At 43.4% G+C, this 21,431-nt stretch overlaps 2 protein-coding genes across 4 annotated transcripts in view; one reads left to right on the plus strand and one right to left on the minus strand.

Annotated features, from left to right (window-relative positions):
* The window catches only part of TEX10 (testis expressed 10), a 32,863-nt gene extending 29,361 nt beyond the window's left edge, over window positions 1-3,502 (plus strand). Inside the window, exons 13-15 of the mRNA XM_079791108.1 lie at window positions 984-1,165; window positions 2,067-2,277; window positions 3,359-3,502. Of these exons, the coding sequence (XP_079647234.1) occupies window positions 984-1,165; window positions 2,067-2,277; window positions 3,359-3,499 (534 nt within the window). The 3' untranslated portion in view covers window positions 3,500-3,502. The remainder of the gene's footprint in view (window positions 1-983; window positions 1,166-2,066; window positions 2,278-3,358) is intronic.
* Window positions 1-21,431, minus strand: part of INVS (inversin) — a 152,513-nt gene that overhangs the window by 28,910 nt on the left and 102,172 nt on the right. Inside the window, exons 14-17 of one of the 3 annotated variants that reach the window (XM_079791105.1) lie at window positions 18,561-19,278; window positions 8,815-9,044; window positions 7,984-8,058; window positions 4,368-4,497 (exon numbers count right to left, since the gene is read on the minus strand). In XM_079791105.1, coding sequence (XP_079647231.1) covers window positions 4,451-4,497; window positions 7,984-8,058; window positions 8,815-9,044; window positions 18,561-19,278 — 1,070 coding nt within the window. In that variant the 3' untranslated portion in view covers window positions 4,368-4,450. Of the gene's footprint in view, window positions 1-4,367; window positions 4,498-5,056; window positions 5,228-7,983; window positions 8,059-8,814; window positions 9,045-18,560; window positions 19,279-21,431 lie in introns of those variants that run through there. The other 2 variants (XM_079791107.1, XM_079791106.1) reach the window with 2 other exon arrangements.

Genomic DNA, 21,431 nt, shown 5'->3' on the forward strand with positions numbered 1-21,431 from the left:
CAAGTCAGTCTAGGCCCATGGTCGGCAAACAGCGGCTCGCAAGCCACACGCGGCTCTTTGGCCCCTTGAGTGTGGCTCTTCCACAAAATACCACAGCCTGGGCGAGTCTATTTTAAAGAAGTGGCGTTAGAAGAAGTTTAAGTTTAAAAAATTTGGCTCTCAAAAGAAATTTCAATCATTGTACTGTTGATATTTGGCACTGTTGACTAATGAGTTTGCCAACCACTGGTTTAGGCCATTATTTTCAGACAGCCTGATGGAAAAGTTAAGACCTCAGAGCCTGTAGACTTTTTTTGATTATCCAACGATAGTTTCTAAGAGATTTTAAACCATGTATATATACAGTTACAAGTTAGAGCCCACCTACCAGTTTATACAGTAGAATCCAGATGAATTAGGATTCCATGATCTTTACCTGGGGTTTGGAGCAGTGTAGCTATTGAGTGTTAAGTAGTAGTTTCTTGATTCCGTTACTTAGTCATGTCTGAATGACTAGCTAAATCAAAGGACAGGGGAAGAGTAATTGCAAAATGAATTCTGTTTTGTATAATTAATTACCTGGGGTGGGGTTGGTGCCAGATATTAGTGTTTTCCAGTTTGGATAACCTAAAGATCAGGTAAGTGTGATTGTTGGTATCAAGATTTTCTTTGGATGCATGAAATAATCCTTTTAAATAATGGTATTTCTAACCATTAGTAGACCTTGTAATATCTGGAAAGTTTTAGAAGACTTTGTCATGAGAGGAAGCAATGGATTGGGTTACTAGTATTTCTTCAATTTGCATGTTTTCAATGTGTTTAATGTAGAGATTACATTTTCAAAGGAAAACAGGACCTCAAGGTGTGGAAGGTGACATGCATTATGTACATACTAGTTTTCAGTAGATGTGTTGTAAGGTTAATGCTCCAGTTAATAGGACTTGGTTTTATCCTGGGAAGGGGCTGTTCTGTAGATGTCATTAATCTCATTTTTCTCTGCCTAGGTTGGGTTCTCTGTAATTCCTGACAGCACCGCTGGCTGTGTTCTGGGTGTTATCTGTAGGCTCCTGGATCATACATGCGTACTTAGTGAGACTCTGCTGCCCTTTCTGGCTTCCTGTTGCTACAGTCTTCTCTATTTCCTGCTCACTTTAGAGAAAGGAGAAGCAGAGCATCTAAGAAAAAGGTAATCATTTTTTATTCTTCAATTTACATTTTTCTCTAACCTGTTCCACTCTCCCCATCATTAAATCAATTTTAAAAAATTGTGAGTGGAGGAGAATTGGATTTTAGAAATATCCTAAAAGCTCTTTCAAAGTTTGTATAAACCTAGTTTTTTTCCTTTTATATTGACTTTATTGGGGTGACATGAATAAAATTATAGAGATTTCAAGTGCATGATTCTACAGCACATCATCTGTGTATTGTGTGTGTGTGCATCACCCCAAGCCAAGTCTCCTTCCAGCACCGGAGCTTTTTCTTTGTCCTTTCATGACTCTTTTATGGTTTGAAAATTTTTCAATTTCATTTTTTCTTTTAAGCAACAGATTTGGAAAGTTAGATAGCATTATAAGTTTTTTGAGAGCTTTCTTTATTAACCTTGCTACCTTTAGAAGGATGAGTTTACTAGTACAAGCCTTTGTATTTTGCTCTGGGCTTCATTAGAAATAGCCAGAGTGGAATTTTAAATTCTTGAACTTAAGGAAATTGTTCTAAAATACTAGTGTTTTAATTAGTCATTACTTTTGTTCTCATATGAAATTCGGACTAAAGCTTCTAGGGTAGTTTGGAATATTTCACTTTAATTTTTAAAAAGTGTTCTCATGCCTATGTTCTTATTGGTATGCCTATTAAAATTCATCGCAGGAAGTTTTTTTTTTTTTAATCTTTATTGTTGAGATTATTACAGATGTCCCTCCTTTTTCTCCCCAGAGTTCCCCTCCACACGGTCCCCACCCCAGCCCACCCCACACCCTCGCCACCCTTTTGTCTGTGTCCATAGGTAATGCATGCATGCTATAGAAGATCGTTGTCTAATCTCTTCTGAATGTGTTGGCTCACTGACTCGTTTTTGTTGCTTCTTGTAGGGACAAGCTGTGGGGGGTCTGTGTCTCTGTCTTGGCTCTCCTGCCTCGAGTCCTCAGGTTGATGCTGCAGAGCCTGCGGGTGAGCAGAGCTGCTCCCGAGGAGCTGCCTGTTGTGGGCCAGCTGCTTCGCCTGCTGCTTCAGCACGCACCCCTTCGGACTCATATGTTGACCAATGCCATCTTGGTGCAGCAGATCATCAAGAATATCACGGTAAGAGCATGGAACAAAGGCTTCGTATTGTTAGTACTAGAAAGGTTTCATGGCAAGGCATGGGGGTGCACAGGGTTCCTGTGCATTGACCGAACTCCTGGAATCCAGCCCAGTGGTGATTTCCCAAGGTTTTTCCTGTAGTCTAGTCACTTAACCTGTGGAATTTCCTTAGTCCCAAAATTGGCCATAAAAGCCTTAAAATACTTAAACCGAATTAAGGTTCAGGCAGCTTAGTTGGAAAAGGTACAGGCCTCAGAGTCATCACTCCTTGTATCTAATAGAGACTGATGATTATCTGTGATCATTTGATACGTTTTGTTTTTAAACCTAGCCAAGCTTGTTTTCCTAGGTGTAGAAGTGGGACTATAGTAATTTTGTTGGGTTTTGGTGACCATTAATGAGATCAGCCACGTAAAGTTTTTAGGTAGCTGTCATTAGCAAATTATTTAGCAGGAATAAACTTCAGGCCAATTTCTCGTTGGTTCCCTGGAGAGTAAGAAGTTGGAGAAAGAAGTTGTAGGCTTCAGCTTTGTCTAATGGTTGGTTGTCTGTATTCAGTTGTGTGTTTTGTGAGGGGTGGGGCAGTTCTGTTATCAGATTCCTTTGGCATTTTTAGTTTGGAAGAATTTGGGAGTTTTGGTGTGTTTTTTTGGTATAGATATTTGGTTGGGGGAGGTTATTGATTAATATATGTAATAGTAATTCAGAAATAGAAGGTTGAGGAAGAAATGACAGAAATTGTCTGCCCTGGACAAAGATTGAGAGACTCTAGAATACCAAAGGGAGGAAGTCCAGTATAGGATGGTGGGTGATGAAATTTCATCAGTCCCTAGTATCTGTGGGAGGGAACAAACAAAATGAGAAACTGATATCACTTATATGAAAGGGCGTAACTAGGAATTTTTCACCGCCTAATAATGCCGGGTTAATAGGTCCCCATTTGCAGTAAGAGTTCCTGTGGTGATTTACAGATGAGGATACTGTTGCAGTGGCTCTTGAGAAGTTTGGATGTGAAAAGCACTTCAGGTAGCATAGCAATTTTAGTGGAATTCTCAAATTAGTCTTTTTTTTTTTTTTACAGGCATTGAAGAGTGGAGGTGTTCAGGAGCAGTGGCTTACAGACTTACATTATTGCTTTAATGTGTATATCACTGGGCATCCTCAGGGGCCCAGTGTGTTGAATACAGTATATGAAAGAGGCACCATGGCACTTCCTGTTTAAAATTGTTTATTCACATCTAATTTTGAAGAGACTGATGTAAGAAATGTTTGTCATTAAAGCTGAACTTTTAAAGAAGTTGTTATGAACATTCTTTTGCACTAAGGTAGGAAAACCATGCAGGCTGGCTTCCTGGAGTAGCACGTGATATGTGGCAGGATATTTACATTTCATAGGAACCAACTATTTACAAAATACAGAGTGATAACATGGTACTGTCCACTATTTACCAAAAATTTAGCTAAACCTTTGAGATCCCATCCAGGCAAACCTCATCGTTTTGTTTGGGGGTGGTTACTCTTACCCAGGATGCTGTTGAGCTTCTCACTATGACGGTGTTATCTGCAGAGGTTTTGTACCCTTAGTGCAGGGGGCAAGGTTTCAAGATAGTTGTTTTGGGTTTTCCTATACCTAAAGGGTGGTTGGTCTGAGATAACTACTTTAAAAGTTATTTTCTAACCCATTACAGGTCTCCAAAAATTACCAGCTGTATTGTGTTTTCTGATAGGTTGATTTTTCTAGTCAGGAAATAATTTAATTAGCAAACTATAAAAAAAATCAAGGGGATTACATTAATACTTTGTTGCTTCCTATTTCTACTGTCAGGACAAAGGTGACAGTAATCTTAAGAAAATGGAAGCAGTTCTAGAAGTATTTGTGAGCCTCCTATGTCACTCTTTGTGTCTGTCTCCATTCCTACATTAGCTTTGCCCTTAAAAATGTGAAAAAGCCCCAAATCACTAAATTTTGTTTAAACTAGGTGTTCTTAGAGAGCTAGAATGTATGTATTAGCAGTTTCCCATCAATAGGAATGGCATTTTGATATGATTGCTCACCTCTGCAAGTCGGGCAGAAAATACAAGTGGAATGTTAAGGCCTTGGTACCTGGTGCATAAATGCCTGGTCTGTACACCTGCCCGATTTCCTTGGTGTTGGTGATACCAGCATCTCTGTTCACAGAGGGCGTGGCAGCAGCCTGTGGCCTTCAGAGGCTAACATGACTGTAAAATATGTAAGAAGTCAGCAGAGGTGAACAGAGCACTTATTGATCTTACAGATAATTTCTAAAAGCAAACGCTAGATCATGATTCTGGTCTAAAACTTAAAACCGATAATGGAATAATAGGATGTAGTTTCTGTAATGAAATTTGTTGCATCAGATTCCAGAAAAATAGTGAAATGAAGGTGGTTGCTGCAGGACAGGCTCCTTGCCGTCTCATTTAGATTCTTCACTGAAGCCAGAAAACCAGGCCTGGACCAGCTGGCTGGCAGAAATCCTAACTCGGCAGCCCTCATGTTCTTAGTTTTCCTTAGACTTGACAGAGTTATACATCCTCCTTTCTAGCCACACTGACAGGTGAAGGCAGACAGCTAGACAGTTTTGATTAGGCATAGTGTACCCTGGTCTTCTCAGCGCAGGTTAAGATAATATCCAAACAATGCTGTGTCAGAGCAGAAAGAAAGCATTCTGACATTTTCTTTCAGTTACCACATGTTCAGGCTAATAAGGCTTCAGGCATGGATATTGAAGTTTTCCCAAGATGTAAGAGAAAGTCAACAGATAATTAGAACTCTACACTAGCTTATTCCAGTTACCCCGGGCACAGTCCTCCTCCATAGGCAGTCGAGGCTTTGTTTTGTATTTTGATTGAGTGGCTGATTGCAGGTTATAAGAAAAATTCTTTGATCTTCCACTGTTCTCAAGAAGGTGTATACACTGCAAATTGCTCACTGTTAAATACAGGTAAATAGGTTATTAATTTTAAAGTAAGGAAAAAGGGTTTAGGTTTGGATTATACATGGTGCCAAAAAAGGTGATGGCCGGTGTGTTGTAGAGACAAGATGCTGTATCAGCCTCGCGTTTTCCAGCATCTCAAAGATACATGACATCTCAAGGAAGAACCATGAGTGGGAGGGGCGGGTGTGAGCCTAGACCTTTAGCCGGCCTGGAATAACTGGTATATCTTTCTCTCTGTGCATCTCTCTAATACAACAATACAAACTTAGACATACACATACATGTACATATCTTTTAACGCCATGTGCTACACACTTGGCTATAGTCCATTCTAGAAAATAGATTTGAAAACTATTCAGATGATAGACTGATAAGATATATCAAACTTGAAATGGATTTTTAGGCCTTTATATGACTTTGAAATTATAAAATTGTAGGACACCACAATTGGAAAAATTAGTGGTGTACTCAACCCTCTCATTTAACAGTTAAGGATATTGAGGCCCCACATGGTTAAGAGACCTTGCTGAGGCTACAATGCTATGTGCCCCTAACTTTCTGTGGAACAAAGAAGCAAACATGAAAGGTGAGTAGTTTTAAAAAGTTACACACGTCTTACTTTTTCTGTCCTGTTTTGATTACTGTTGAACTACAGCTTTGGAACTCTGGCATGTTTTTTGGCTGCCTTTACTGTCTAAAGTCTTGAGGTTTTATCTGTATACCCTGTTGTAGGTGGGCAGGAATATTCTACATTCATACAAGGGGATACCATTACTAATAGTCACTTTAGCCATGGTTATTTTATTCAGTGGAATGTTTTTTTTTTTTTTTAAGGGAGTTGTTTTTAAAGAGCTGGACCCCCAAATTTGGGAGAGCCTGTTTGTATTTGTACGTGTATACACACACACACACACACACACACACAAACACACACTCACACACTCTGATCATTACTATGTGCTATGTGCTATTCTTTGGGGTTAGTTTGCAGGGTTGGGTGTGGAAGACGAGAGAACAGGGATTGTTGGATTGTTGAACTGTCTCCCTAATACATGTAGAGAAACAGCCTGTGAGTGCTGTTACTTTTTTCTATCCAGCTCACTTTCTGCTCCTCCTGTAAGGTTGGGAGCAACAGTCTTCACTCAAATATCTGAATACCTACAGTGTGCCAAACAATTTCTAAAGCAAAACAGAACTGAGCAAAATCAGAAGGTACTTAACCCTAAGGAATTCTCAAGCAAAAAAAATGAACTATTTCTAGTCAAGGTTTGAAGACCAAAATTAATGATTTCTTCTTTTTGGTTCAATCTGATACCTGATTTCACATTGCAGAAACTTACATGTATGTTCAAGTCATACCTATATCATGGAAATTTATAGACCTGTTTTCTGTATAAAACACAGGCTTCAGCTAAACTAGCTAGAAGCTCTGAGCATCTGCTGGTTAATGGTTGACAAGGGTGGGTGAGCCTAATAAAAACCTTGTGTTGCCCAAGTTTAGGCTTAGGAAAAGATTCCCTTCAGTCCTTGTCCATTTTTAAACCTGTCTGAATTATATGTATAGGGTAAAGCTGTTCATATGAAGTCCTAAGAAATGGTTATGCATTTCTTTCCATTTCTTTGTTCTTTAACTGTGAGTCCTTTAAAAACCTTTTGTACTACTAAATACCTTCATTTTTAAAGATTTCTGATAGTACTGGGTTTTTCCCTTGAGACATGTTTATCTAACTGCTACTCCTCTGGTAGTTAAATCTGACTGGTCTGTTTTTGAAACTATCCTTAATTCACTCAAGTATAATGAGTGGGTTTTTTTGTTTGTTTTTTTGTTTTTTTACATAGAACGACAATGGGCCTTAATTACTTGGAAAGTTTCCAACTACCCCACCCACCATTCCCTGATCAGCCTGCCTATATTACAGGAGTTGCCTGACTCTTCTTATTAAAGATTTGGCAGTAATTACTCTCCCCTTACCTCCAAGTTTTCCCCCCATCAAAAACTAAATGAATGTTAAAGTTCATGCTGACAGTCATTGTTCACCTTCCCAGCTGCACTCTGTCCTGCAGGATGACTGGATTGGGAGGAAGGGGCAGTGTTGTCACAGCCACCCACGAGAAACACCGACCTGGCATTAACTGCTGACAGCACTGAACTTATCACCCAAACTTAATGCTGGTGTGAATGAAGGGGCCCTGAATAAAATACCCTGCTTTGCAGCTGGAAAAGTTTCCTGAGCTGCTCCAGTGAGGGGAAGTGCACAGTTGAGCCTGAACTGGATATGCTATTAAATATTAATGTCTTCCTTGTGAGGCCCTAAAAAGCAAAAGCCAGAATTTGTGGTTAAGGGCCTCTTTCCATCTTTAGGAAGGAGTTGGAGGAGCTTAATATGAAACCAAAATGGAACAAAAACTCCCAAGGTATGACTTTGAAGAACAGCAGTATTTTCATTTCCCCCTTCCTGTATGTGAACGAGTAAGTAAAGGTGATCAATAGCAGCTACAGTTTATTTTTTCTACTGGAGGTAATTTTAACAATAGCTTTGGTTACAAAAATAACTTGCCTCCTACGGAGATAGAGGCTGACTGCAGTACTAATTCCAGGAAGGGGATGAAAAAGGTGTCTATTTGAAATCAAATGACCATTGGAAACCCCTGGCAATTAGTCTTCTGTCTTTGGGGATGAAACGAAAAAGGAAAGTGCTTCCCCACACTGTCTTCCCAATATACTTGGCCAGTGCAGTGGCTGCCTTACCTGAGTTGAGACGCAGCACAGAATGGGCTTTTGAAGATCTTGTGGGATGATGTACTTTCCCTTCTTGAGAGCAACCTGAAATCAGTAAACAATGATAGTCTGTCTCTCAACAATGACAGCTGTGGCCTGACCAAGATCTGAATTTCTTGAGTGAAGGCTTGAGCTTGCAAACAAGTGTCCGCCTAAATTAAGTATGGCGTGGAAATACCAGTAGGCCAGGGGCGAGTTCTGAGATTTTGCTGCCTGAGCCACAGATCTGTTAAAGGTGCTTTGGCTCAAAAAAAAATTTTTCCCCTGTTGAGGAGCTAGTCAGCCTTGTTCTCTGCTGAGTTTATTTTGATGGGCTGTTTACAGTGCTGAAAATGTTTTAATTTGCAGCAGTTTGTCTGCTAAAAAGTATTTACTATAGTGCTTGGGTTTGGGACATTCCCAGGTAGGCAGCCCTGTACTTTCTCAACAAAGGAAAGGTCAAAGTGAGGCAGGCAGGTGCTTGGAGTCCTCCAAATTGGTAATGTAAGGGGAAGACCCAAGTAGTGGCCTGAAGAGGTTACACTGGTAAAGCTTTCATTACAAAACCCAGCAGAAGAGCTTTTGGCTAGAAGGCGCTCTCTGGGCTGAGATGCCAGAATGCCTCATCTCAAACCAATTCTGATCCAGAATTTCTGGAAGCGTGGCACTAAATGTGCTGAGATTCTCTTGGTGACTGGAAATATAATCAAGTTTCTACCTGAACGGAGGTTTGCCCAATGCAATTAAATCCCATTTCAGATTCTGATGTGACATGCTGGGGGTGCATCCTGTAAACTACAAAGTGCCTAGAAAGACAGTTACCGTAGATTTGCTTGAGCACTGAGTGCCTGGTGGACTTTGTGCCCGAGCTGCTCTTGGATGGATTCTTGGTGGTCCTGCTTACTGCAGTGGCTTTTGAGGGTTTTAGTTCCAGTTCCTTTCTCCAAACCTGGAGGAGCAATGCCATGCATTCTCGGTTCCATCTGTCCTCATCTCTGGCTCCATGCTGCTTCATATGCAGAAGGTGGGACAGGTGCTTCCTGAGCTGGTAGCTGGTGGGATCAGAGAAGGGAAGATCACAGTATTGAGAAAACAAAATTTCTTTAAGGCTCCTAGAAGCTATAGGAATAGTATTTGTTGAACTTGGGAGATCTTTCAAGCTCCCATTCCTAATTTCAGTAGCAGTATGTTCAATGTTGAATTCTGCTTTTTTTCCCATTGAATAGTTTCTGAATTAGGAAGCAATTAAGATGAGTCCTTGCCTTCAAGATGGGATAGGCCAGAAGTACTGAGAGCAAGGAGCTGGATGGCATGAGACAAATGTGGGACAGATAATTAGTGATTTGGCTGTGCTGGGGGTTTTGAAGAATGAGTAGGAACTTAGTGAGAAAAGGGCATTCTAGGCAGAATTGGCATGAACAGAGAGATACAAACGTTTGTACAGGAAAGTCAGTAAGGAGGTGTGTATGAAGCATTGTGTATTAGTGAGGGAATGATATTGGAAGGCTGGGCTACACGGGAAAAAGCCAACGTTTGTTCAGGACCTGTTGTATACTAGGCGCTCTCCCTATGATTAAGCCTGAAACTAAATTTGTGAGGCAGATGTCATGAGTCTGATAAAGGCTGAGTTGAGGTGACGTTATCAAGATTGTGACATAGGTCATTCCTGACTTCACGCTCCCTCATCAAAAGAACAACTAATAACTGTTCATGGATAAGAGACCACTGGAGAAAATCCTAGAATAAAGGATTTCTAGGATCTAGCGGCTGAAGAACCCCCTGCACCACTGAGACCAAGACAGGCCCCATTAAAAGGGTAAGAGGAGTGGCTACATGGTGACAGCATTACCCTTTCCCTGCTCAGTGCAGCATCATGCTGAGAGGTCTACCTTGAGCCTACAGCTCCTCCATTAGGAAAAGAGAAGCCAGAGCAGACATCCAGCTCCCCAGCACTGTGGGTTGCTTCTTGGGAGCCCCCATTCCAGTCTTTCCCCAAGAAGAGTGCAGGGGCATCTGTGACACGGAATAGGGGAGGGACTTACAACAACCAGTCCATGGATCTTTGCAGACTGAGTTCGTACCTACGGCATCCAAGTAGTAGTCCCAACCAGTGCCTTTGCTTATCTGAAGAGCCAAGATGGTGGCACAGTCTGACCAGAGAACTCAGGATACAGGTCTACCTGATTCAGGCCCTTAAAGAGTTGCTGGAACCCAGTTTGACCTCACCCAGGCAGTGATAGCTGCACTCACTGCTGATTACAGCTCCTGGCCCCTGCCTGATCGGAGATGGTGGCCAGACCACCTGGAAGCTGCACAGCCCAGCAGCACTCAGAGTATGGCAGGCAGAGCTGATCATCTGCAGAGAAAGGCCAATAGCATCATTCTTCCAGGGAACTTGGGGAGCAGGTCGGCTTGAATCAAGATCACAAACAAAGCCTTGCTGCCCTTGGAGATCAGTTCTCCCACTATGCCTGGGCAGGGAAAGTAACTTATAGCCTGGCCATTGCTGAATACAGCCTGCCCTACCAGGGAATCTAACCAGAGCACAGAGGAACCTGCATAGCCCATCCAACAATCCTTACAGTGGTACTTGAGCAAACAGCACAGCCTGTGGCTTTCTCCCTCTGCAAACTAAGACCCATGGCCATGGTTGGCCAGGGAATTCAGTGTACAGTCTTGCCTGATTGTGCAGGCCCTGAGGCCTGTTCTGCTTTTGTGCCAGGCAGAAAAGCTAATTCATTGCTAAGTAGAGTACCCAGTCCCAAATGACTATAAGCCTGCCCAGAGAACCCATGCAACCACAGAGCTCATCCTACAGCTTTGCTTGGGCAGGGAACCAAGCCAGCAGCCTTATCAACTGTTCTTAGCTAACCTATGCCTCTCCCCCTCAGAACTTGGGCCTTGAGACAGGAAGTTTCAACTGCCTAAGAACTTAACCAGCAAACATGTCCAGAAACTCAACTGCGCCGACTGGTGAAGAACTGTCTCCATCAAAGCAAATCTGTAAAAGGAAATTGCTTACTCAAATGTGCAGATATCAACTTAAGTAATCAAGAATCGGGAAAAATCAGGTAAACATGACACCACCAAAGGAAACTAAAAAAACTCTGATAACTGACCTTAAAGAAATGGAGATCTATTAATAGTCAGACAAAAAATGCAGAATAATCATATTAAAGAAGTTTAGGGAACTACAACAACACACAGGCAACTAAATGAAATTAGGAAGACAAATACATAAACCAAATGGAAAGAAATTCAACAAAGAAAGAGAAACCACCAAAAAAGGCACCAAACAAATCCTAGCATAAAAAATAGGACTGAACTGAAAAATTTAATAGAGAATTGAGTTAAAATTGAAGAATTCGAAAGCAGACTTGACCATGCAGTGATCTAGAAGACAGGACATTTGAAATTATCCAGTCAGAAGAGAAAAAATAAAAGAGTAAAAAGAAGCCTGCAGGACTTATGGGACACAATGAAAAGAAATAATATCTACATATGGGAATTCCAAAAGGAAAAGAGAAAGAGAAAGGAACAGAAAGTATATTTAAAACAATAATGGCTGCAAACTTCCCAAATCCTGGAAGAGATTCATGAGGCCCAAAGAACTTAAAATAGATTGGACCAGAATAGGGCTACACTGAGACACATTATGATTAAATTGCCAAAAGTCAGAGAATTTTGAAAGCAGCAAGAAGAAAAACAGAAGTTACGTACAAGGGAACTTCCATAAGACTTGGCAGATTTCTCAACAGAAACTTTTCAGAAACCAGAATGAGATGGTATATTTGAAGTACTGAAAGGAAAAAACTGTCAACCAAAAACTCTATACCTGGCAAAGCTGTCCTTCAGAAATTAAGGAGAGATAAAGACTTTCCTGAATAAACAAGAGCTCACAGAGTTCATCCCCACTAGACCTGCCTTACAAAAATGCTAAAGGGAGATCTTTTAGTGGCAGTAAAAGGAAGCTAATTGACATCATAAAAATATAAGAAGGTAATAAAAAATTCACTGGTTATAGTAAACATTGTCAAAGTTAGATTCTGTAATATGGTAATGATGGTATATAATTCACTTACAACTCTAGTTTAAAAGTTAACAAATGTATGAAGATAACCATAACTATAATAATTTGTTATTGGATATACAATATAAGGTATGTAAACTGTGATATCAATAACTTAAAATGTGAGCAGGGGAGTAAAAGTATGAAGTTTAGGAATGCTATCAAAGTTAAATTGTTATCAGTTTAAAATAGGGTGTTATAATTTTAAGATATCTTATGTATGGTTCATGGTAACCACAAGGGAAAACCTGTACTTGTTACACAAAAGAACATAAAGAAATCAAAGCATATTGATACCAAAAGGCATCAAAGAAAAAAAAAAAAAAAGGAAAGAAAGATAAAAACAAACAAAAAAAACAATACAAAAAACAAGGAAAAAGAAATCTACAAAGCAGCCAAAAACAATAAACAAAATGGCAATAATAAGTCCTTATCCATCAATTATTACCTTAAAAATAAATGGAATAAATACTCCAGTCAAAAGACACAGAATGGCTGAATGGATTAAAAACAAAACAAAAACAAGATCCAACAATATATTGCCTATAAGAGATAAACTTTAAGCGTGAAGGGATGGAAAAAGCTATTTCAAGCAAATGATAACCCCTCAAAAATTACTGGGTAGCTACACTCAGATAAAGTCAGATAAAACAGACTTTAAAAATGGTAAAAAGAGACTAATAATGATAAAGGGGTTAAGAAGATACAACAATTTTAAATATGCACCCAACATCAGAGCCTCTAAGTATATAAAGCAGAACTAACAGTTAACAGAAAAAATAAACATAATAGCTGGGGACTTTAGTGCCCTACACTCAACAATGGATCTATCATTCAGACACAGAATCAGTGGATTAGAACAACACTATAGACCAAATGGATCTAATAGATATACTGGACATTCTAGCTGACCATAGAAGTAGACACATTCTCAAGCACATATGGAACATTTTCTAGGATAGGCCATATGTTAGACCACAACAATCTCACCAAATTCAAGAAGACTGAAATCTTATTCAGTATCTTCTCTGACCATCCTACATAATAAAAAGGCAATATGCAAATTGCATCACTCCGCTACGCCCACGATTGGGCCGGTTGGAGGCGCGGGGGGGCGGGACTCAGGGTGGCCGATTGGCTGGCGGTAGGAGCGGGGGGCGGGGACTCGAGTCCCCGCCCCCCGCTCCTACCGCCAGCCTAAACGGCCAACGCTGCGGAAGGACCCATGCGGCCGGCGGAAGACGCTGGTGGCAGAACTCGGGGTGGCCAATTGCGTGGCTGCTGGCACCAGTTTTCCGCCAGCAGCAGTTTTCCACTGGCCACCCACCATCAGGGCAGGGCGCGGCGGAGCGGGGCGGGGCGCGGCGGGGCGGAGCAAGGCGGGCGGCAGTGGCGCGCGGGTGCAGGTGTGGTGGCCCCAAGGCTGCGGCAGCGGCAGTGCACGCGGCTGAAGCGGCCGCTTGCAGGATTGAATCCTGCAAATGGGCTACTAGTGATGGTATAAAACTAGAAATCAATAAAAGGAGGAAAATTCACAAATACATGAAAATTAAGCAACACTCTTCTAACAATCAATGGATCAAAGAAGAAATTAAAGGGGGGGAAGTATCTTGAGACAAACAAAAATGGAAACAACATACTAAAAGTTCTGGGATGCAGCAAAAGCAATTCTAAGAGGGAAGTTCATAGCAATAAGTGCCTACATTAAGAAAGATCTCAAACAACCTAACTGCATGCCTTAATGAATTAGAAAAAGAAGAAACTGAGCCCAAAGGAAGGAAATAATAAAGATTAGAGCAGAAATAAATAAAACAGAGAACAGGAAAATAAGATTCTTTGAAAAGATAAACAAAATTTACAAACCGTTAGCTAGAATAACCAGGGAAAAAAGATCCAAATCAACAAAATTATAAATGAAAATGATGACTTGTTACAACTGATACCACAGAAATACAAAGGATCATAAGAGGTTACTATAAACAACCAGATGCTAACAATCTGGACAACCTAGAAGAAACAGAAAACTTCTTAGAAGTAGACAACCTACAAAGACTGACTCAGGAAGAAATAGAGAATCTGAAAAGACCAGTAATGAGTAAAGAGACTGAGCCAGTAATAAAAAATCTAATGAAGAAAAGCCAGGACCAAATGGCTTCACTGATGAATTTTACTAAACATTTAAAAAGAATTAATGCCAATCCTTCTCAAACTCTTCCAAAAGTTCACAGAGGCAGGAACAGTCCCAAATTCACTTCATGAATTGCCCTGACATCAAATGGGATTTATCCCTGGGATGAAGGATGGTTCAACATACATAAATCTATCAATGTGAAACATCACATTAATAGAATAAAAGAAAAATATATCATCACAAAAGACGCAGATAAAGCATTTGACAGAACTGAATATCTGTATGATAAAATCCCTTAACAAATCTGGTATAGAAGAAATGGACCTCAACATCATAAAGACCATATATGAGAAGTCCATAGTTAACGTCAAACTCAATGTTGAAAGGATGAAAAAATGTCCTTTAATATAGGAACAAGACAAGGATGCCTACTCTCACTACTACTATTCAACATAGTACTGGAAGTCCTAGCCACAGCAATCAGACAAAACATAAAAATAAATAAAAGGCATCAAAAAGGCAAGAGGTGAATGCTGGTGAGGATGTGGAAGAAAGGGAACCCTCATGCACCGTGGGTAGGATTATAAATTGGTACAACCATTACCTATAGAAAACAATATGGAGGTTCCTTCAAAAAATAAAAAGAGCTACCATGTGATTTGCAGTTCCATACCTGCGCATTTTAACACTCATTTGTGCAGTGTTAAAAATAAACCAAAGACAATCAAACTCATAGAAAAAGAGATCAGATTTGTGGCTATCAGAGGAAAGAGGTGGAAGGAGGGGAACTTGGGTGAAGATGGTCAAAATGTACAAATTTCCAGTTATAAGATAAGTAAGCACTGGGGTTGTAACGTATAACATGGTAACTAATTAACACTGCTTTATGGAATATATGAAAGTTATTAAGAGAGTAAATCCTAAGAGTTCTCATCACAAGGAAATAAAATCTTTTTCCTTTAAAAAAAATGAGATAGATGTAACTAACATTACTATGGTAATCATTTCACAATGTATGTAAGTTGAGTCACTATGCTTTACACCTTAAACTTACAGAGTGCTGTACGTCAATTATCTCTCTCAAACGGGTGGGGAGGCTGAGGAACTTGTAGAAGGCCGCACAGCTAGCGTCAGGTAGACCAACATTCAAACTCAGTGCTCTGTGGTCCAACAGCTAAGTGTGGCTGAGGACTTTGGCCTGTACTCTGCTCTTGGTGGGCACCCACACTGGTTAAGAACAGTGGCACAGGTAAGAGTTGTATTTTACTAAGATCTGTAGAGCCTGGGGTGAGAGGCTGGGGGCATGCAGGTGATGGCTGTATTTATGTCTCGTGTTATCTGATGGTGTTCATCCACGTGCACTCCCAACCTTCACATTGAACACAGCTGCTCTGAAGCCTCGCAGGGAAAGCTGCTGTCTTCCTTCTCTGTAGCTGACTGACTCCTGCTGGGCCCGCAGGGTGCTGCAGAGGCGGCAGGCCCAGTGCCTGATCTCAAGGCACACCAAGTGGGCAAGAACCTCCCCAAGTCTCCTAAAAGCTCCTTGGAGCGCCTGGTGCAGCCCCTCCCTCCTGCCCTAAGAGGCTGATTTCAGTCAAACTACAGGCCTGTCTTTACCTGGAGTGACAAACCATGCCATCCCTCTACCACAGGATGTATCCCACTTCCGAAAAGCCAGCTGTAGAGAAAAGCTGGAGATACAGGGCAGCACCAGGAGTTCAGTTCCTTCTGTTTGAGATGCCAAGTGTCTTCCACATCCTCTGTGCTCCGGGCAGAGGACCCCTGGGAAGCCCAGGTGTTGGCTGAAGTGGCAGCGGCTCCGGCCTTCAGTGGGCACAGCCTCCCCCTAATCTACTCTGTTTGGAGACTGAGCCTGTGCCCGATGGCCCCAGTGGCCCCATTCTCAAGGAGAACTTGCACTCCTGTTGGCTAAGAAACCTAACATGCCCACTCCTCCTCTCAGCCCCAGGCTCAGGGCTCTCCTGGCCCACCCCCCTTGCTGGATAGGAGCTCAGCACACGCTGGCAAAGAGCTGACAGAAAGGTGCCTTACACATGTTGACGTAAAAAGAAGTGTTTTACACAGCAACTTTCCAGCCCAACTTAGCTTGTCCAGTATCTGGCTTCAATCTTTAAAACAGTCAAGGCTTGACTGGCAATAAAACTCACTGAGACTAAGCTTCATTTCCTCTGGGCCCTGAGGTTCGACCTCTCACCCCATCCCAGCACCCCCTGCAGCCTGCCTCTCCCTCCACACCACCCCCCTGTACCAGAAGCCGAATGACCGGGCCTCTGTGCCAGCCCTGTTCCCGGTCCCCCACAGGGCTCCTGAGGTCAGGCGGCACCACACACTGCACTGCCCCAGACAGCTCTCTGGGCCCCTGTCCTCACCATGGAAGGTATGTAAGGCTGTACCAGCATCAGGAAGTGTTCTCACTGTCACCAGACATGCGGCTTCCCACAGCCTGCACCTCCCAGGAGCCCTGTGGGAGCTGATGTCCCAGGTCTCAGGCTGCACGGAGGCGCAGCCAGGGGGGCTGTGGAACTGCCTCCCCAGGGGGGTCCAGACTATGAGCCCATTGTTCTTGGGGCGATGACTGAAAGCTCATTTGCTGCTGTGGACACACTGACAGGACCTGTCAGCTTCCGACTCTTCAAAGGAGCCAGAGGCCAGTCTGAGGAGGCATGTCAGCGGGGGAGCAGCTGAGGGCACGGCGTGCTGTAAAACTCGCTGGCTTGTTTAGGTCCCAGGTTTCGGCTGAAATACCTAATAAAACGTGCCTCTCAGGTGGCAGCAGGGCGGGGCCTGGCAGAGCTCCCAAGCAGGGGAGCAAGGCCCACTCCCACCTGTGGCTTCAGAGGCAGACGGAGCCCAAGCCGGCGCGGGCACCTGAAGCCCTGAGACGGCGGAGAAGCTGGCTGTGCTTCAGTGTCCGCCCTCCTCTGTGGAACGGGGGTGGGGAGAGGATCCACCTCTCGGCGTTACTGTGAGGACTAAGTGAGTTAACAGTACAGGTAAAGCTCAGCACAGCGTCCGGCACAAGTGCCCACTAAATGCCAAGGGCTAGAATTAACAACAATAACAACATCCCCCGTAACGACATTACCTTGGCGAGTGTGAGCACCGCCCGGCACCCTTCTCCGGCCTGCTCCGAGATGCCCGGCACGAGGCCTGCCTCCACCTTCTTTACTGTGACCACGCAAACTCTACCTTTCCCACGAAAGTAAGGGAAGGCCCTGGGCCTTGAGTCAGACACAGCCCCATGTGCTGTACCCGCACCCCTGGGACAAGCTATTTCCTCTCTATGCCCATATGCTCATCTGTAAAACGGGGACGCTCATCCTTGGTGTGGCTGGGAGACGACCCTGTAAACAGCCCAGAGCTTGGACAGACATTAAGGCCGAATTCTAGCAAAGGCTGTGCAAGCAAGGGCTCTGGGTTAGGCCGCTTTGGCACAATGGACCCTGCGCCTCTCCCTGCCTGGACCTCTCAATAATCCCCTCCCTCACCACTGTTCTCGTCCCCCCGCCAACGGGAGGTGCGCTCGGGCCCTTTTATCTCCTGACAGGCACGTTGATATGTGGCACACCTGTGCTCACAGTGATTTGCTTGCTTTGTTCCTCCATCAACCTTCCTCTCTCTGGAGAGGGAGGCCACATGACTCCCACCTGTGGGAGACGGTCCAGCCTCCCCTGGGCACTGGCCAGCACTGTAAGACCTGGGCAGGATTTGGCCCCAGTGAGGCCTGCAATATGAAGGAGAGTCCAAAATATGTCAAAGGACTCCCTGGAGGTATTTGACTCAGCATTTTAGGAAGTCTCCACCCGTACTCCCAGCACCCACCCTGCATTCTGAGCTTGAGAGACGCTAACACAGGTTTTTATAATTTCAGCCACTGAATTGACTATATCCAGGCCCTAGTTTTTATTTGGGGTATGACTAATTCCTGAATAGTAAAGACATAAAAAAAAGAAAAAGAAAATACCTGTGTGTGTGGCTTGAGAATTTATGAAGCACACATTATCTCACTCTACAATCTGTCATATAACAGGACAGGTGCAGCCATTGTTAAGTCCCATTTCCAGATGAGGAAACAGGGTCAGGGAGGCCAAGTGATTTGCCCAAGGTCCGATCACCTGTTAGAGCATCCCCTGAGGACTCTTTTCTTTACACCAGGCAATCCTGGGTGCTTTCTTGGCAAAAACACCTAAATAGCATATCCAGTGTGAATGCCTAGGGTCTACACGTGTGAATTTCAGGGTTTGGCTCAGCAATTGGCCTTGTCCGGCCAGCACACAGAATTCCCCGGAAAACACCAGCGAGCACAGGTGTTGCAGGGGTGTGGGACAACCACCGACGTCTCCTCACCTCCTCCAGGCCCGCTGGATGACCGCTGCCGCCTTGTTCTTTTTGCGGAACAGCTCTTTCCTGCTTCTTTCTCTCTGGATGATCTGCAGCCGCAGCTCCACAGGAAGAAGGTCGATGTTCACACTCTGCCCAGAGAGGGGCCCGGGAGCTGGATGCGTCTCCTTAGGTGTCTGAGCGTCCTCAGCTGGGGTGGACGGCCCCGCCTTCCTGACTCCTGGCCTCAACACCTCTGTCCTCCGGGGCGCATCTGAGTAGCTCTCTCCTTCCAGCTTGTCCTGTGTCCCTTTGTGTCTTGGTGTCCGATGGTGGAGAGGACTCTGCCCGGCATGGACCACCTCCCCCTTGGCACTGCCAGGCCGGCTAGAACCAGCTGGGGAGCACCTTCCTCCTCGGAGCTCCTGAATGCGCCTTTTCTGGGAGGCACACTTGACCTTGGGGGCTGCGTCATGCCGCCTGCAGGGCTTGCGGTGGCCGTCCTGCTGGGGAAGGCTGGCAGCTGCCCCGCCGGGGTCCTCTCCCTTCTCCGCGGGCCCAGCCGCCCGGACACAGGGGGGCTGCCTCACGAAGCCTTTCCCCTTGTCACAGTGCTGCTCGCCCACTGTCTCACCTCTGGACTTCTCAACAGAGGAGACTCCTGGGCACCTGTTCCCATCGTGGCCTTCATCGGGGCTGAAGTGGACACAGGCAGATCGGCCTTTAGAAGGTTCTCTGGGCATTTCTTGGGAAAACAAGGAAAAGGGGAAACAACATTTATGGTTCAAAGCTTGTATAGTAGGGCAAGTCTGCCCATTTATGTACATAAAATTCAGACCCATCCTATAGCATTACCTTGATAGTGGTGATTATGATTAGCAAAAAGGTTAACTTCTAGTTCTAGCAAGAGTAGTTTGATAACCTGAAAGCCTTCCCACGACAAGTACCTAGAAATGCTGATTAAAATACTAGTAGAGTAAGCATTCTTTTAAAAGCACCATAGTGTCTTCAAGAAAATAAAGGTAATCTCTGGGAGCCAAAAACCAAGAGAAAACTGAAACTCAGAGTGGTAAGTGTGTGAGCTGATTTAGGCAGGCGGAAGGGGTGGAGTGCGCAGCGCTGGTCTTATTAAATATCTGGTTATGTTTTCACATCAAGATAGGTGCAGGCAGAAAGTTAACTAAAACCAAGACCCTGTATGAAGCTGGGATTCTTGATGTACATCCCGCTGGGAAATAACAGTCCACACAAAACGTCTGCTAGCCAGCACTGGGAGGTGCCAGGAAGCTTGTCTGGCCTGGGTTCTGGGTGGGGGCGAGTGTCCCATGAGAATTTGTACTTCTTAATCCCTTTTCTTTTTCGCCTATCCTCTTAACCCCCCTCCCATCTGGCAACCATCAAAATGTTCTCTGTATCTATGTGCTTGTTTCTGTTTTGTTTTTCATTTATTGTGTTTTTAGATTTCAAACATAAGTAAAACCATATGGTATTTGTCTTTCTCTGTCTGACTTATTTGATTTAGCCTAATTCCCTCTAGGTCCATCCATGCTGTCTCAATGGCAAGATTCCATCCTTTTTATGGCCGAGTAATATTCCATTATACATATGTACCACATCTTCCCTATCCATTCGTCTATTGTTTGACACTTAGGTTGTTTCCATATCTTGGCTACTATAAATAATGCTGCAATGAACATAGGGGTGCATGTCTTTCTGTATTCGTGTTTTGTGTTTTTTTTAGATAAATGGCCAGAAGTGGAAATTGCTGTGTCATATGGTACTTCTATTTTTAATTTTTTTAGAAACTTCCATACTGTTTTCCACTGTGGCTGTACTAATTTACAGTCCCACCAACAGTGCACAAGGGTTTCCTTTATCCATATTCTCGCCAACACTTACAAACCACCTGTTTGGAGGCATCACAGAGCAGGCAGAAAAAACTGAGGCCAAGCTCCGGAGAACCAGGACACCAACAGAACGAGTGAGGCATTTGGAGGTCCATATCCCCGGAGGAATCGCCCCCTGAGGTTTGGAGGATCAGAACCAGCCGAGAAGCATTTTCTTTGACCATGAAAGGGTCTGCCTTAGGAGAGAAGTTGAACTGGTGGTAAACTGACCCTTGCTAGGACTGAAGCCCAGCTTTGCATCATCTCAGTTCATCTATATTACAAATGTACTGCTCTGGTGTAGGATGTTGTAAATTTAAATACTAATCTAAAATGGTACAGCTTTTAGACACAGCTGTTACATGCAAAGGCCCCAAGCTAAGAAAGACCTTGAGGAAAGTCAATCTAGCTGTCACATCATGGGAGTTTAGTAAATGGTGACTGAATGAATAAATGAATGAACATACAACAGAGCCTCACAACCTCTGTAAGGTGTACATCACTGATGCACTGTGGGTTATGGAATGATAGGCTGGAAATGTTTGTGGTTCCATGCATACTTTCATGTGATTGCTCTTGGCTAGGTCAGTGGTGTGGCTTAATGATAGTAGTTACTGTTATGGGCCATGGTCTGAACAAGTACTCCATATTTTTATTTCTATTCCTAACTGCCCTGCAGGTGGAGAGTGAACCCCCATTTCACAGCTAAGGAAATGGAGGTTTAGAGAGACAGATTTTATTGTCCAATCCCTGAATTAGGTGACCACAAGATTCCAGAGACCCTTTCTGGGGGTCCACAAGGTCAAACTATTTTCATAATAACACCAAGACATTATCTTTTTCACTTTGCTGGTATCTGTACTTAGATTTCTGTACCATAGAATGGCTCAATGTGCTTACATTGCTTTGTGAAAATAATATAGTTTATGCTGAATACCTGCTTTCCTTCTGGGAGTCTGGATTCTGGTGCATGCTAAGCAGAGGGTACCTACATGACTGACCCTGATAAAAA

The sequence above is a fragment of the Cnephaeus nilssonii genome (genome assembly GCF_951640355.1).
Source record: "Cnephaeus nilssonii genome assembly, chromosome: 14".
NCBI lineage: Eukaryota > Metazoa > Chordata > Mammalia > Chiroptera > Vespertilionidae > Cnephaeus > Cnephaeus nilssonii.